Raw genomic sequence first — 17,578 nt, forward strand, 5'->3', positions numbered from 1 at the left:
AACTTTGTGCCTCTACAATAAATTATCGCTACACACATTTCATCAATATATCCCTTCATACGTTCTTCATGCACTGTGTAGTGTTTACAAAAATGTCAAAGAGACAGAAAAGAAATATTTTCCAGGGTGTGTTGGTTGGTTGTGCGGTACACTGTTAATGCAGTATCAAACTATTGTGTAATATAATACCATTCACTCTGCGCAGATGCCACTTAGTTTCAATACAAGATATTAAAAGATTCAATTACTGTATGCCCTGGATGGTCGAAACTTAACCAACCAAGCAAAGAATTTTCTACCTTCCTCTCCAAGGTTTCTTTGAGAGGCTTTACTGTCACCTTGTGGTCAAAAAGAAAAAGTACTGAAAACCTTCCCAAGGCACATTTTTAATCTCACTATTGAACCCATGAGTAGCTTAAAAACGGAGATGCAGTGAGCAATAACTGGTTTCAATATTTTAATGCAAACGTAACAAATCCTGTTTAGAAAACAGCAACCGAGTGTGTACAGCAACTTAAATAGCTAATTAAAAAACAACAACAAAAGAAGCAGAACAATGAAAAGCAATAGTTAAAAAATTAATGGATGAACTGAGACAAAAAACTCATATTTTCTAACTGACATTATGACCAACATGCTTATGTTTCTTAAAGATTATACTGCACAAGTATTCAAAATGACGTGACAACCGTTTGCCATATGTACAAGACAGCTTCATAAGTACGAGTAGTCAGACTTGGTAACTTGACCATGACAGTTAATTACAAGAATTTAAGTTACAACTTTTCCTCTTAGCTCTCTTTATAAAAACGGTTTGCAAACTAGTATTTAACATTTCTCCTGTCTCCTTTTCCCAGCCTCTTGCTTAACAAGAACTCTTGGCACTCGCAGCTTGATATAGTAATCAGTGCAGGTCAATTTTTTATACACCTGAACTGTAATTTGAAAGACATTGAGGTAAAGTAATTCGATACACGTCTTTTATTTTAACACTGCAAACTGATTACCACACGGAACACAAATATTACCAGGTTTTATAATCTTCATTATTATACACGTAATCCACATGCAGCACCAGGACTATGAAAAACATGGGAATGACATTACTCTCCAAATCAACAGAAAGAGAATTATTACCATATGCATACTGTATACTGAAGTAAGAAATGGTTTAATTGATCCAAACTTTGTGTAAGTATGTGTAACACAACAAATAATAATTGACTTCTGCTGGACTACTGATCATAGCTTCAGGGAGTTGACCTCTATGATCTGCTGCAGGATGTTGTCTACATCACTGGTCTCCAGGCTGATGCCGGTCAGGTCCAGCTGGGGCAGGAGGGCCGTGAGAAGCACTACCACGTTGTTGCGGATGTCATGCAGATTCTCCTGCACAGACCTGAGCGTACAACAGATTTGTCACTACAGCAAGAAACCCGAACAGCTCAGATTTCACTTCTTGTTCGAAGAAAATCTTTTCTGGGAGAACTGAGCTTTTGTATCGTGTATAAATAGGTGTAAAAGGCTACAAGTGAGATGTTTACGAGGTGTTCCTTTATCACTTTGTTAAAACCTGTTAAAACCTATCAAGTTGAAGTGAAATAAATCGCAGTCTTGACTGATACTCGATCCATTTATCTACACGTACCTTGTGCAGGTGAAGGTAAATATAAATTAAGGATTAGACATTCAAATTAGAACAATATCAATATATAGCTTGGGATCCCTGTCTACACAGCTGCATGTGGATGCCTGTATAGCGCACTCACCTGTTGTCTTCACAGGCCTCAGTGTCACTGACTCTTGTTCTCGTCTGGCTGTCAGTCTTTTCCTTCCTGGCTCTGCTCAGTTCAGGCTGGTTGCTGGACTCACTCAAAGCTTTTAACCCGTGAAGTTCTGCAGTGTGAGTCAGGCCAGAGGATGAAGTAGAGCACTGATAGACAGCAGGAGATAATCAAAGTTTTCATTTAGATTTCATTTAAATCAGATTTAACTGGTTTAAAATAAATCACATTACACTGCAGTATTTGTCATTCTTCTTAATAATTCACTCTTTTGTGCTTGATTTATTCATATGATTACGAAACTACTTATTAAGATGATCAAACCTTATACTTGGGATTACCTTAGATTAATATATTTTAGTAGCTAAATTCAGCTCTGCAAGTCAAATCAAATTTCAATTTTTTTTAATTTAAAGCTCCAATCACAAAAAAGTCACTTCAAGGTGCTTAATATTGTAAGGTAAAAAGACCCTACAACATCAGAAAAAATGACGTCATCATACGATGCTCTATGAGCAAGGGCTTGGTGAAAGTGCGAAGGGAAAAACTCCCCTTTAACAGGAAGAAACCTCCTGCAGAATCAGGCTCAGGGAGCGGCAGCTATCCGCTGTGACCGGATGGTAGTGAGAGGAAAGAAAAGGGAGACGAGAGAGAGACGGGACAAAAGGAAACTATGGAAGAGAGAGAGCCAGATTTAATAACTGCTAATGATTAAATAAAGTAGCGGGGCGTGAAAAGATATCACCTAGAAACTCTATATTGTTGAAAATATATGCTTTAAATCAATTTATTCAGGCCACTTTAACCAGAAAGAATTATTATTACATGTCCTTCAAGTGTTTAATAACTACTAAAAGCAAATATCAAAAGAGGCTCATTACAAGAAGGAATGATGAGAATCAAAAGAAAATCATGATAGAGTAAATGTGATTACATTACATTTTAGTCTAACCAACATTTAAATCAACTAAAAAGGCAAAAATGGTTATAAATGGTTTCTGACCTCAGCCATGTCCGTCTGACAGCCGACTTCTTTGTGTCCCGTCGGTTTCGCCAGCGTCTGCGTTGGACTTTTTTCGTCGCTGTCATCATTTGTCATCGTTCCTTGAGTTGTCTTTGTGATTTCCAGACCTAGAAGGCTGCGGAGCTTCTCAGCCTCTTTCTCCAACCCAACCAGCCTCTGCATTTTAGCCTCCCGGTTAACCCCTTCCGTGGGCAGCACCCTGCTCTGCTGCCCTTCTGTTCGGCTCAGCGGGGGCACCATCACAGTCTGTGTGGAGGGGAGTGAGTGTTGCCACGTGTTGCTGGTGTGGGTTTGCGGCGGGTTTGTGTCCGAGTTCTCTACCCGGCTGCTGGCGTCCTTTTTGTTTTTTTCTGGGGATAATGTCTTGAATATATCACTTTGTTTCCCAGAATGCAACTCCTTATCCGTAACTCCTGAATCAGGCTGGTGAAGCTTCCAAAGGTACCGCTTCTTTTTAACACCGTAAAATATTGAATCTGACTTCCTTTTGGGGCTACAAAAAACAAGGGTTAATCGGTTAATACAAGGTATTAAACACTGATATATCTATCTACACACACACACACACACATATATATATATATATAATTTAATTACTACACTATATCCAACCATTATCTAAAGCACAAGTTTGGATCAATACACTTGGATTAGACTGGAATTAGATTCTCTTTTTCATTTGATTCAATCTTTCCCCACCTTAAAGTTTCTAAGTGCTCCTCCTCTTCTGTCTCCATGTCTGCGTTTTCCGTTTTGTCGCTCTCTTCATCCTGAAGCCTCTTGTCACTTATCTCATTTTCCTCGGGCGACGCTCCTTTTGCAATTTCATTCTTCTTTTTAGTGACTGTGTCTCTTCCAGCGGCCTCCTCCTGTGTTTGCGTGTCCATGTCCGACTGTGACTCCGCGTCGTCATTCGCGAAAGTGTCATTTAGATCTGTGAGTTCATCTGCGTTTTCCACTTTGGTGGGCTTAGATGAACTCCGTAGGACGATTTGATGTTTAGACGCTTGTTCCTGTAACTCAGACGCCTGCAATGAAAACAGCAGAACGCACCTGTGAGATACAGTACGGGACCTTTACTGTCGGTGAGAAAAACACAACAAATATAAGAAACAAACAAATTTACATACCTCTAATGATTTTCGTTTTGTGCCTCTGGAGTACTCTCTGCAGGATAAAAACAAGGATAATCACGTTATGCTCTGGTTTATTGTCTGTAAATATAATTTTCTCTGCTTTAAAAATGGAATTTCATTGGCACCGTTTTGGGATAAATTTTTCAAATACATACATTTTATAGGTTAATTTAAACGTTAGTAATGCGTTACAAACTGTGTTTTTTTTAAATAAACTACTGTGCGTATAAAAACGAATGCAGTGAGAAGATTGCATGTAAGTGGCGGGAACTCACAGCTGACCCTGTTGCATATGCATTTCCGGGAGTTCCTTTCTGAAGGTGCAAAATACAGGGAGGAGAGTAACTAACTAACTGAACCTATGAAGGCTATTCGGGGATTGCGCACACAAGCTATTCTGCTTAGTAAATCTGAGCCCTAATCAGACATGATGAATCAAGTTGTCTGTAAGATTAGTAGAACACTTCGCTCTTGCTGTTATTTGTTGATTTAAGGATTGTTTGTGTGTGACTCCTGCGTGCACTGGATTTTCTGAATACGATGCCGTGCAGCGGTGATTAAAACTAAACGTAAAACAATATCTTGGGCAGCTTTGTGTCCATGGTGGTGGTTTTAAGTAGGCTTTGGGCTGGAAACCATCAGCAGTATCTGGTAACGCTGGGGTATACCCTCGACTGGTTGTCGCAGAGACCCGAACAACCATTCACACCTACAGCCAATTTAGAATTACCTTAGCAAAGAATACATTTGGACTGTGGGAGGAAGTCTGAGTAACCATGCACCGAAAAAAAAAACATGTTAACTTTCAAGAGTAAGTAATGCTGTAAGTAAATGCCACACAAATACCCAGGGCTGTAAAACAGTCAGAGTTTCATGGTGTAAGATTCATGTCCCTGACATTAAGATCAGATAAGTTAAATAGAATATTTCTCAGTTATTTAGTTATAAAACAAAAATTATGCTGCAACAAGCGAGGCCTGAAACTAGGAATTGAGACCGTAAAGTCATCTGGAAAGTGTTTACTAAGCACTAAGGAACTAAGCAGTAGGGTTGTTTTTGTCACAGACCATCAGGTTTCTTTTTGTTACCTAAGTAGTCCCCCCCTGTTGTCCACTAGGAAGATTTTAGGTTCAAGTCACATCCATCTTTTACATACAGTCTATGGGCAGACCACAGTCACTTTAGTCTCTGCATCACTCACTAACTGCTGTCAGTGAGCGGTTTATAACCTTGTGGTTTATCTTAGTACATTTGTATCTAACAGATTTCTGTCAAAAGTTGCCAAATTTAAGCTAATTTAAAATTAATTTAAAATTAAATCTAATTTAAAATTAGATGTTACCCTTTCTGCTGACTTCCGCTTAAGTGTCTAAATAACAGACTTAAAGCGTTTTGTGTACTGATGAGCAACATAGTACCATATTTTAAAGAGCTAACAGATTCTTATCAGTTAGAGGACAGCACAAGTAAACTTTTCTCAGACACGCATGCTTAAAGTCACATGGACAACTGCCGGAAATAAGTGCATGAAACCACAAAACGGCATGTGAACCCACAAGAGCAAGCAGGCATGCAGAAAGAGCTGCAGTGCGATATATCCGTCCATGTACGAATTTTCACATAGTCAAAGTTTCAGAGGTGTAAAGAAATGGGAATTTACAGTTTCTTGTGGCTTTTCTGATAGCTCGGTGTTAACAGCTCCTCATGTTCTTCTGTTTCCTCTGGTGACGAGCAGCTTCTGTAAAGACAAAGAGACTTGTGCTTACTTTCAATTCAGTCAGCAGTGGCTTGGGCGAAAAATTAAAATGACGTTTTGCGTCATACGAGCCATTAGAAATATCTGTCTTTTTAAGAAAAGCAGTGAAATAAAAAGTAAACAAGGGAGAAAAAGAACGCAAAAGACACGTAGGGTTCAGAAAGGGCTCGTGCTCAATCTATTAACCACAGAGAGCGCTAAAATATGACCATGCAGAGTTAAAGGATTAAAGACATATACCAAAAAAAGGAAATGGTGACTACTGATGCTGAAGAGGCTAAAATATCTTGACCTCTAAGTCCACAGAATAGCTCAAGAAAAAAAAGAGGTTTTCAGAAGGTCTTCCTGCCTGCTAAAATTCAGTGTCTCCACTCTGTGCTCTGACTTCATTAAGACAATACTAAAATTTGAAATATTAAGTTTAGCAAGATTAGAACATGCTTGTTAAGTTACCTGGTAGCTGATTAGCTTTAATTGATAAAATGAGAAGTATATCAGAGGAAGAGCTAAGGTTCAGCTATCAAGTTTGCCGTGTCCAGACAGAGTCCAGACAGAGACACTCCACGACAAAGACACCATGGATTATGGTGTTCACAGATGGCATTGTGATGTGCAGTGAGAGCAGGTGGAAGCGAGCCTGGAGTGGTGGAGGTATGCTCTGGAGAGAGGAGGAATGAAAGCAAGCAGAAGCGACAAAATGTGTGTGAATGAGAGGGAGACGAGCGAAAAGGCGAACACACACAAGAGAGGGGAAGAAGAGAGTGCAGCCAGGGTGGAGTTGATGATTTGTGACAGAAGAACAGCATCAAGAGCGAGGTTTACAAGATGGTATTACGTATGGTTTGCAGTGGCTCTGAGCTGAAAATATCAAGATTTACATTGTAAATGATCAGAATGGACGAAATTAGAAATGAATATATCAGCTCAAGTTGAACAGCTTGGAGACAAAGTTAGAGACAAAGCTAAGATGATTTGGATATGTGCAGAGGAGGCAGTGGACAAATATACAGGGTGAGCCATTTATATGGATACACCGTAATAAAATGGGAATGGTTGGTGATATTAAAGTCCTGTTTGTGGCACATTAGTATATGTGAGGGGGCAAACTCCTCGAGATGGGTGGTGACCATGGTGGCCATTTAGAAGTCGGCCATCTTGGATACAACTTTTGTTTTTTCAATAGGAAGAGGGCCATGTGACACATCAAACTTATTGGTAATGTCACAAGAAAAACAATGGTGTGCTTGGTTTCAACGTAACTTTATTCTTTCATGAGTTATTTACAAGTTTCTTTGTTCACAGCCATTGACATGTCGAAAAGGTTAACACGTGAGGAGCGGATCGAAATTGTGTTGATATCTGGTGAACACAGTAACCGGGTCATTGCAGCAGATTTCACGTGTTCAAAAGATTTCAACACCGTACGAGACAACCCATCTCCCATGCTACAGTTAGCAAACTGCTTGCTAAGTTTCGTGAAACTGGTTCAGTGTTGGATTTGCCAAAATGTGGATGCAAGAAAACTGTCACTAATGAAGAAACATCAGTGGCTGTCCTAGCTTCATTCAGCAAGAGCCCACAGCGTAGCACTCGCCGCATGTCACTGGAGAGTGGCATTAGTCGAACATCCCTTCGGCGGATATTAGCTACTCACAAATGGCACCCTTACAAACTCCAGCTACTGCAGCATCTCAACGAGGATGACCCAGATCGGCGCACAGAATTTGCAGAATGGGCAAAACAAAAATTGGAACAGGACCCTCAGTTCACGCAGAAGATTTTGTTCAGTGATGAGGCAAACTTTTATGTGAATGGTGAAGTTAACAAACAAAACCACCGCTATTGGTCTGACACTAACCCACATTGGATGGACCCCTCCAAGACTGTTGGAACAACAAAAGTGATGGTTTGGTGTGGTATATGGGGTGCAACGATACGGGTCCATTCTTCATCAATGGAAACCTCAAGGCCACTGGATATTTGAAATTGCTACATGGTGATGTGTTTCCCTCTTTATGCACTGAAGCTGGCACGTTCCCTGAGTTTTTCCAGCAAGATGGTGCACCACCACATTATGGGTGCCAGGTCCGAGCATTCCTAGATGAACAGTTTCCTGGAAAGTGGATTGGTTGTCGTGGGCCAGTTGAATGGCCCCCAAGGTCTCCTGATCTGACCCCCTTAGACTTTTATCTTTGGGGTCATCTGAAGGCAATTGTCTATGGTGTGAAGATACGAGATGTGCAGCACCTGAAACTACGGATACTGGATGCCTGTGCTGGCATTTCTCCTGCGGTGTTGCTATCAGTGTGTGAAGAGTGGGAGAAGAGGGTTGCATTGACAATTCAACACAATGGGCAGCACATTGAACACATTTTATAAGTGGTCAGAAACTTGTAAATAACTCATGAAAGAATAAAGTTACACTGAAACCAAGCACACCATTGTTTTTCTTGTGACATTACCAATAAGTTTGATGTGTCACATGGCCCTCTTCCTATTGAAAAAACAAAAGTTGTATCCAAGATGGCCGACTTCTAAATGGCCACCATGGTCACCACCCATCTTGAGGAGTTTGCCCCCTCACATATACTAATGTGCCACAAACAGGACTTTAATATCACCAACCATTCCCATGTTATTACGGTGTATCCATATAAATGGCCCACCCTATATATATGTATGTATTGGACAAAGATGCTGTAGATGAAGATGCAAGGCAGGAGGAAAAGAGGAAGACCACCGAGAAGACAAATGGATGTAGTGAAAGACATCTAGAAAGTTAGCGTGACAGAGGAGGATGTTAGGAGTTAGGGTTACGTGGAAGTTGACGATCTGCTGTGGCGGCCCAGCAATGGAGCAGCCGAAAGAAGAATAAGAAGAATGGACTGACAAATGCTGCCTGACACAAATAATTAGGTTTTCCAGCAGTGTAATGTTGCTCCTGAAAACTCAGTGTTGTTGAACATGATCCAGCTTTTGCATTCATTATGTAATTGTGTTTCTCACTCAAGACAATGGTGCAGTTAAAATCATGAGAAATAATATGAAATGCCCACCTGTAACGTGAATTTGGGTTCTGGCTGCAGGTCCAGCTCTCAGGAGCAATTTTGTAAAAGCCGTCAGGGATGCTTCGCCACTTGAGACACTCTTCACACTGTAACCACATGGGACCCCTGTAAATACAACAGCTGTCAGTAAGCTGAAGTTGGCAATAATGATATTCTTAACTATTTTTATCTCAGTAAGTCTAGACTTGTGCACACAACAGATCTCTTCAAGATCTATCTATCTATCTATCTATCTATCTATCTATCTATCTATCTATCTATCTATCTATCTATCTATCTATCTATCTATCTATCTATCTATCTATCTATCTATCTATCTATCTATAAACTTTTGGCTTAACGGATCATATAGATCATATTTTTATGTTCCTTGTCTCTGTAATTTTACCCCAGAGGCTGAGTCTCAGTCCTCTGGTTTAATATAGATATGATATTATGACTTTGATAAATAGCCAAGTTCTAGCATGTACTGACCTGCGGCTGAACTGAACTTTGGAATGAGGATATGTTATTTACACTCTACGTTTTGGTCATGAATAAACCTGAAAACTGTGGGAAACCCTTCCGAGTTGAACAGCACGTTTCCTCAAAACAGTGTGCGACGATGTGGAACAGAGGGGCTTTGAAGTACACTGATCTTATTTGATGGGTGAGTGAGGAGTGTTAGATTATCAGCAGTGACATGTTTGTAAACCACCTGTATAGAAAAGCAGAGCACCAATAATATTGGGTGCCACTGAACGCAGTGTAAGGGTTTATTGAGGTTTTTTTTTATTATTTCCTCCTTTGATAGTACTATTTACCATGTGTCTAGCTTTTTGGCATCCGTTACTTTTTTATTCCTCTAGCTGTCTACTCCACCCTAGTTATTTATACTTGTCACCCAACCTTTATTTACCTTTCCTACCTTTCTGAGTTCTACATTTAGACTTTCTGTTTGAACTACACTTAATACTCGGCACGTATTTAGAGCCAGATGAACCGGATGAGTGTTGCACTACAGCTATATCAGTATCTAGCTAGGTCTGGGTCTATACTCGTTATACCAGTGATGGACTGGCTTTTCTAGTCTTACTGACCACTCCAAGTGCTCTAGACTACAAGTCAAAACACACCATACAGTACCTCATTCCATACACTTCAAGCCCTTCACATCTCACATCCATGGCCTGTTTCAAGTCACCAGTAAGCCTAACATGCTATCTTTGGTTTGTCGGAGGAAGTAGCCAGAGGGCACTCACGCGAGCACATGAGGAACATGAAAACTCCACACAGGGTTCAAACCAGGAACTTTCTTGTCGTTGGGCGACAGGGTTAACCACTACAACACCACGCAGTTTTGTTTTTTAGAACTAGAAATAAAATTTAAAGACGAATTTTAAAAAAAGGATTATGCTGTATGGTGAGAAATGGCCCAAGGGCACAGCCAGCCTATTGCATAATGACCACTTCAGTTGATCTCTGTACAGCTGCAGCAACCGCAGTGCTTTGTGTGAGAACAGCAACAATGAATACCACCTGATGATACAAAGCAATGACGGACATGCAGGAGAACACTGAGGCCTCACCCTTCATAATGGCAGTATCACTGAGTAAAAACACCTTAGTTAGCCAACAGACGCCACATTAATAGGCCTATAAAACTTTGTAATGCCAAGTTTAGAAATTATTATTAGTCTACAATGATGTCAGCTTGTAACAGTGTTATAAACAAGCATTTTTTCTATATATTTATAGCTTGGTAAAATGACAAATAACCATAGCTTATTTATCAGCTTTCATACTGTAAACCTGTATTCAGAGCCTCAACATACAATGTTTATGCAATGTATTATTTGTTTATAATTTGTAATATGAAAGCATCACACATAACTTACAATAAACTATTAAAGTTCTAATTTAACAGCAACTATTTCCACTGTCTGACCTCACTGTTTTTCAAAATCTGGCCCTGACTTCATCTGTGAAAAAAAAAACCAGTTAACACTTACTCATCGACATCCTCCTGGACCTCCTTCTCATTTTTGTCTAGAGCCTGAAACTCTCGCTCTCTGGCCTTCTTCTCTGTCACCTCCTTCCAGTAGTCGTTGAGTTTTAGGCCCAAAGCTCCGAGGGTCAGTCTTGGGAGTAAAAAGAGGAAACAACTGTAAATGTGTTTAAAATAAGACAATGACAGAAAAAGAAATTAAAGGTCAGTGACTGAAGATTACACGATCAAATTACCGTGTTCGCTCTTAACTTTGTACATACAGGATGAAACTATTTATTCCAACTCAACAGCTCATATTCACAAACAAAACAAACAAACAATAAAAGCAACTATCTCATTTGTTGCTGTTTGTTACCTGTACTCTTTGGTGTACTCAAAGTCTTGCTTGTTATGAGCAGGTTTCAGAAAATTGCACTCAATGACGCCGATGACGCCGATGCCCGCTCTTAGGCCTGAAGTCTGAAGGAAAATTAAGAGTGACATTTATTAAGCAGAGGCAGGTACCCAGGGTAGCCCCACAGTATTTGTAACATACAACATTATTTTACTTTACCTTTAGCTGGCAGCCCACTTTCTCATACGCCTTAATGAGACGATTCTTGTGGTACATCATAATCCCATAGTGATCCTTGTTTTTTGGGTTAAGCCCAAAGGTCACCTTCACCTTGTCTTTCTGACAAAAACCAGTTAAGGAAACTGACAAAGTTTAGAATAATGATGTAAATTTCATAGAATTAAAGGGATGTTACTAATGTAATTGTTTTAACAGAAAAACATGTAAAAAATGTATCATTTTTCATTCAATTATTATTAATGACTTTATTATTAATTATAGTAGAGTATAATTCAGAATTTTCACAACTCTTATCCTACCCCTGAGGCCTGGTTTGTTGCATGCACTCATATACTAGATAGGCAAACAGATAAAGTTTAGATTAAAAATTCGGTTTTGTGGGCGCTGAACCGATGACTGGCACAATAACACACAACCCCAGTTTCAAAATCTCAGTTCTCTAGAAGACATGAAAAGATAAAAAAAAATAATAACTAGATATGAGACCACAGGAACTGGCACTGTGAAGCTTGTTTGGATTTTCCCTTCATGAACATCTGTTAAGCACCAAAAGTGTGTGTGTGTGTTTTTTTAAACTTTTTTACCAGACCCCAGTAAAGTAACACAGATGCTTCATCTCCAACAGTCACACGAATCCCACTTCCTGTTTACACTTGAATTTGGCTGTTACACACACACATAGCGTAAGGATACACTAAAGTGGGGTTTGTAGACGTCATGCTCAATGTGTATCAGCCTCTTAGCTACCAGTTTGGCCTGAATCTTCTTCCCCCTCAGTATGATCTGTGTCCTCGGCTTCAGGTACAGGATACTGAGGTAGGCCTGTGATAAACATGCAAGCAAATAAAACGGAGAAGGTGAAAAAAAGAAAAGAAGCCAGGCTTAAAACTGAAAACGCTAAATATGAAATACTCTTTTGTCAGTTGAAATCCACTCGTGAACGCACATTTTTCACCAGCCGGTTTATTTTTTAATCTTCAAACATGAAAAAGATGATTTACAAACAAAAAGTGAACTCTTAGAATTTGCGAATTATCATTTAAAACCTGCAAAAAAAACTATTTTTTAATGAAACTGGGGCAGTGTTACTACAAAACCACAAGGTTGACAGTTTGTCTACAGTAGTGTGGAGGTACTCAGTGTCTGCCAAAAAGTGGAAGACACTCTTACACCCAGCCCCCAACACACACAGCACTTGTATGGCTAAACCCACACGTAAACCACAACCACTACACCCTGAATTTTTCTCTAACCCTGATCACAACCTTTAACACTAAAATCCTCCTAAACAGGTTCCCAAGCCCTGACAAATATTCATATTATGGACCACAAAAGCTCTAACATAATAACAGATGGTAAAGTGTTTTTTTACCCACTCACCCTGAGACTGTAATGCATGTCTGGGATGTTCTGCTCAGTTCTCAAGGATCCGCTATTCTTCAGCCCCTTCTTCAACTCTTCGATCTGAATCTCAGGCAAACGAATGTCATTCGGATCAGTCTCAAAGTCGAGCTCCATCTTACCGTCTTTAGCTCTTCAGGATAGCACGAAAGAAAGCAGCTGTTAGAACATGTAATTGTGTTTCACTGCACACGCTGTAATGCCTGTCTAGAAAGCTCCGCAGATGGCTTTGCAAGACATTTCATTAATTGGGAACGATTTGCAACACAAAGTTACTGTATGGCTTCACCTCCTGTGTCTAATTACTATGATTTGAATCACAGGGCAATACTTGAAATGCTGGATGATTATACTCATTGTGGCGACCCCTCTCTCTCCAGCATGAAGAGGAAGTGAAATAGGAGGTATGAGAAACCTGACCTGGTTCTTTTTGGCACTTTACAAGAACTTGACTTCAGTCGACCATTTATCTCTAAGAAATTTAGTTGAGGGGGGGAAAAAGAGAAAATTCAAAACTTCAATTTAGGAGGTTCTCTGTTCTCCATTTGAATGTGGGTCACTTTGCATAGATTTGCCTAGAACCATGCTTACACAAATACTACATATGTGTGTTTGTACCCACTTGCCTCCCTCTGATACTGACTGTGCTTGCACACTCCTCAGTGTCATGTGGTATTTTCAACCAATGGTCACAACACGCCAACTTGGAAACTCTAACCGAGATGTTTTGACTTGACTCAAACTAAAGAAACGGTGTAATAAGGTCTGCGCTAATCTGCTTTGTTGTACAGAGTTCGGCAAAATGATTGACATCATGACAGTTATCTAACAAGATTACAAATTTCACACATTTGGCTTTATCAAACTGCTAGTGGTGGAAGGGAGATGTTTATCGTGTGGAACACTCTTATCTTTTCATGTTTCAACTTTAATGTAACACGAACATGTGATTCTGACCTGCGGATGTTCCAGATTAATATCTTGGTGCCTTTTTTGGAGGGAATGGAGTCAAAATGTGAATGTATCTGCTCCAGGGATTTGACGATCGAGTGGTCGAGGACGGCCGTCAGACTGGCCTGTGAATCCTCGGTCACAACTAATAACTGTAACATGGAATTAAGGTCAGAACATAAGGGAGCATGTATGGTAATAAACACATATACATAATATGTTTGTTTCCTGTTATCTGCCTTAAACTTGGCCTGCCTATTTTAATTCATGTCACCCCTTGCCCACCGCCCCCACACACACACCCTGTGCCATTCAAATGATCTCATCAGTTCTCACACTAAAAAAATCAGGAAGTCATACAGATGTAGAACGTCTACGCATCAGCAAATTCACACAGTAAACCTAATATTGTATCCTAATATTTCCCAGTCCCTTTGTGAAGGATATTGGTTTGCTGGTTGAAAGGGACAATGGGGACGATGACAGCCTGGGCTTTAATGCTTTCCAGGTAGGTCTGCGACAGCATCCCCACAGTCTGACAGCCGCCGTTCTTGGTGAAGATGAGCGCGTCACGCCCCAAGCGCATGGAGCCCGACTTAAAGCCGTTCCCGTAAACCCCGATGGCCTGCTGACTGGCCTTACCCGAGCCCTTCTCTGTAAAACCAAAGCTGGACACAAAAGCGAGCAAGTGTTAATTATCGAACACTGAGAAGCAAGCTGAGAAGACGAAACTAGCCTAATGTGTGAATGTGACACAAAGTGGCACACGTGGGGCCACAGTTGGAAACTGTGTGTGTCTGTGGGTTAAATGCAGAAAAAAGGAACACAATCAGCGTGCAGCACTACACTATGTTTCTTTTTTTGCTTGTGTGTGAACTTCACACGTGTCTCACCTGAGCATCTTGTGCAGTTTGTTGGGGGTCATGCCGCTGCCATTATCGATGAAAGACAGACAGAGGTGATCCGTTTCATGAACTACATCTATCCAGAACTGTTTAGCGGACACACCGGGGTCTGAGGCATTGTCTAGAAGACGACAGACAGGAAATTGGAAATAAGAAAAACGAGAGAAGCACATGAGAAGGCTAGTTTCTTTAATGTCTTCCTTATATTTCTTTACAATGTGAACTTCCTGCAAGTCAAAGTGATATTGCTCATTATAGATCTGCGAAGGAGACTCATGCCCCAAGAACAAATCATTAGATCTACAACTGCACTGCTGATCTGTGGACGCTACTGCATGTGCTGCAATCTATACTTCTATTTGGGGCACAGCCACCAATTGCGTCACACCATGATCAACAAACATCGAACATACGGAGTTTGGAACATTCTGCAGGGTTATTGCGAATTACTGCGCGCTTATTCCAAGAAGCACGTGGCTCCCTTTGTTGTTTCTAAACTTTAGCCTGTACTTTCACGTGGGACAGTGGTGCGAATGCATTTCTACAGCGCACCCCCTTCGCTGTTCCGGTTTTTAAAAAAGCCTCAGCAGCCAACAGACGGTCAGCACGTCTGAACCAATGAGAGCGCACAGAGTGGAGGAATGGCAATGTTGACAGCCCAGACACGATCCATTTATGTCACATGAAGGCGCAAATAAGCTACTGCTGCATATTTACCAATACGTTTTATATGTATTTTGTCAAAAATAATCCAAACTGATTCTGTTAATGCTCACGAGAAGTAAGAGTACCGACGCTACAGAAAACCTCACTGCAGTTGAGCAGTTACTAATATCTCAGGGCTATGATTTCAAACTGCAGAGCGTTAAAGGAACGAGCTCCTCTATCCTTACTTTACGACGCGATTATTACCACAACACAGCGTCTGCAGCTGTCAGCACACGTCTTTAGGCGTGTGAGCTCAAACTCGTCGTGCATGTGAAAGAGGAAGTCCGTTCGGTCCATTTTAACACCAACACAAATGTCTGCTCAACATGCCGACTTTGTGCGCGACAGCGGAAGAGCGGTGCGAAAGAAACCATGAAAAGCTGCACCAACAGGTGCACGGGACTGTGGAGCGTTTCTGTATTATGCGGGAAATTTCTTGTTGCCTACCTATTAATTCTGCCACAGCGCTGAAAGGCCAGGTATGACTTGTGGAGTTGCTGTTCAGGAAGGAAGGACTCATCTGGAAATTTAAAAAAGAATTTAAAAAATAAGTTAAACTTTCACTTGGTCTTTTTTATGAGCCACTGCAGCGAACGTTTTCTAAAGTGTCGAAACAAATACGAATCCTCTACAGCATATATCTGAAATACTTACAGAACTCAGGCGAATCCCATGCTCACTTAACCTCGCCATGTTTTGCGACTGAATATTTTGCTTCTCGTCGTGTGAGCTCTCCGTGCGCAGGTACGTAACCATACACAGCAGTGGGCGCGTCCTCGTGGCCTCTGTCAAAGGAAGTCAGCCGAAGTCGCGCTTCGAGCAGTCTGAAAGAGACACAGCTGAGGTATTTCTTTCTGCAGATCTTATGTTAATGTGACGTTTTACTAAGTTCTTGCATTTATTACCAAGTTGATTTATTGTTACTTTGTTATAACGCGTGTTTGAAATGGGCTGTTTTTTTCCATTCAAAAATTATAATAATTCAGTTGCAGAATCAGCTAAATGCTTACAGTAAATGGCCGCTGTATTAGGCACACCTCCTTAACTACTCATTAAAACAGATCTGACATGCTGAAGGTTCAAATTGGGCATCAAAATAGGGAAGAAACGTGATCTAAGTGACTTTGAATGTGGCTTGGTGCCATATGGGCTGGTCTGAATATCTGAGGTTGTACTGAGAATTTCCCATACAACTTTCTCTTTACTGAACGTTTACTGAATGGTCTGAAAAGGGGAAAAAAATAATAATAATCTGTGTTCAGCAGTTCTCTGCCGCTCACAGCGGTTCAGGTCTCTTGTTGATGCCAGAGGAGAGTGGCCATGCTGTTTCGAACTGACAGGAAGGCACAATCCAGACAATCCAAATAATCACTTGTTACAACAAAGGTATGAAGAAGAGCCTTGAACCTTAAAGCAGATCGACTGCAGCAGCAGAAGACCACACCGGGTGCCACTCCTGTCTGCTAAGTGCAGCGCCGTGGTTAGCTGATACTAACAGGAAACTGAAGCTGCAGTTCACATCTGCTCAGCAGAATTGGACAACGGAAGATTGGAAAAACATTGACCGGTCTGGTGTGTCTCCATTTGTGCTGCAACGTTCAGTAGTTATTTGGTGTAAGCTATGTGAAAACATGAAACCGTGCTGTATTCTGTCAATGTTTCAGATTGGTGGAGATGGTGTAATGGTGTGAGGGATATTTTTTTGGCACACTCTGGCCTCCTTAGTACTAGTTGAGCATTGTTCAAAACACCACAGCCTACCTGAGAATTGGTGCTGACCATGTCCATCCCTTTATGACCACAGCGTATCCATCTTCTGATGGCTGCTTCCAACAGGATAACGCCCCATGTTACAAAGCTCAAATCGTCTCAAACTGGTTTCTTGAACACAGGTTTGTCGTTAGCCATGGGTGTTCGGGGTTCTACTTCCAGATGTTTTTTTCAGTACCCTCCGATCTCCCGGCTGAATGAAATGTTTATTAGAGGAAGCCTGTATTTAGGTATGTGTTTGCCACAATTTATCTGGGGCGAAGTCCCACTCCCATCTCAGTCCGACCAATCACAGCAGAGCTTTCCTCCTTTAGGTCCAACGTCAGCACCTGTTAGCTGTCACTGCTGATTGGTCTGGATCTGACAAATTGGTGGTTGCTAACCAGCTAAAGCACTTCAACAATGGGCACCAGAAGCTTTTTTTTTTAGAAAAAAACAAGAAAAAGTGAGGGGGAGGCGCAGCTGGAAGGAGCTGCCTCCTGTTGCTACTGTAGCAGACACAGGGCATGAA

General features: G+C 40.9%; 1 protein-coding gene across 1 annotated transcript; it reads right to left on the reverse strand.

The window, feature by feature from the left end:
• Positions 1-453: 453 nt before the first annotated feature.
• zgc:152774 (uncharacterized protein LOC553526 homolog) lies at positions 454-16,027 on the reverse strand. Its single transcript, XM_063486578.1, has 17 exons — positions 15,952-16,027; positions 15,745-15,817; positions 14,578-14,710; positions 14,132-14,352; positions 13,691-13,838; positions 12,713-12,866; positions 12,026-12,154; positions 11,312-11,431; positions 11,114-11,217; positions 10,760-10,888; positions 8,757-8,873; positions 5,605-5,682; positions 3,939-3,975; positions 3,508-3,836; positions 2,788-3,301; positions 1,770-1,933; positions 454-1,399 (listed from the first exon to the last, which is right to left on the reverse strand). Exons 1-17 carry the CDS (start codon positions 15,988-15,990, stop codon positions 1,243-1,245), a joined length of 2,646 nt encoding a protein of 881 aa, XP_063342648.1. The 5' UTR covers positions 15,991-16,027; the 3' UTR covers positions 454-1,242.
• Positions 16,028-17,578: the final 1,551 nt, after the last annotated feature.

This window comes from Pelmatolapia mariae, linkage group LG2 (assembly GCF_036321145.2).
Source record: "Pelmatolapia mariae isolate MD_Pm_ZW linkage group LG2, Pm_UMD_F_2, whole genome shotgun sequence".
Lineage (NCBI taxonomy): Eukaryota > Metazoa > Chordata > Actinopteri > Cichliformes > Cichlidae > Pelmatolapia > Pelmatolapia mariae.

Coding starts and splice junctions, on each gene's coding strand:
- zgc:152774 (XM_063486578.1), bottom strand. CDS start 15,990: ATGGCGAGGTTAAGTGAGCATGGGATTCGCCTGAGTTCT. Junction 3,976..5,604: donor CAGAAAAGCCACAAGAAACT/GTAAATTCCCAT, acceptor TTTATCCTGCAG/AGAGTACTCCAGAGGCACAA. Junction 1,400..1,769: donor GAGGCCTGTGAAGACAACAG/GTGAGTGCGCTA, acceptor TTGTACGCTCAG/GTCTGTGCAGGAGAATCTGC.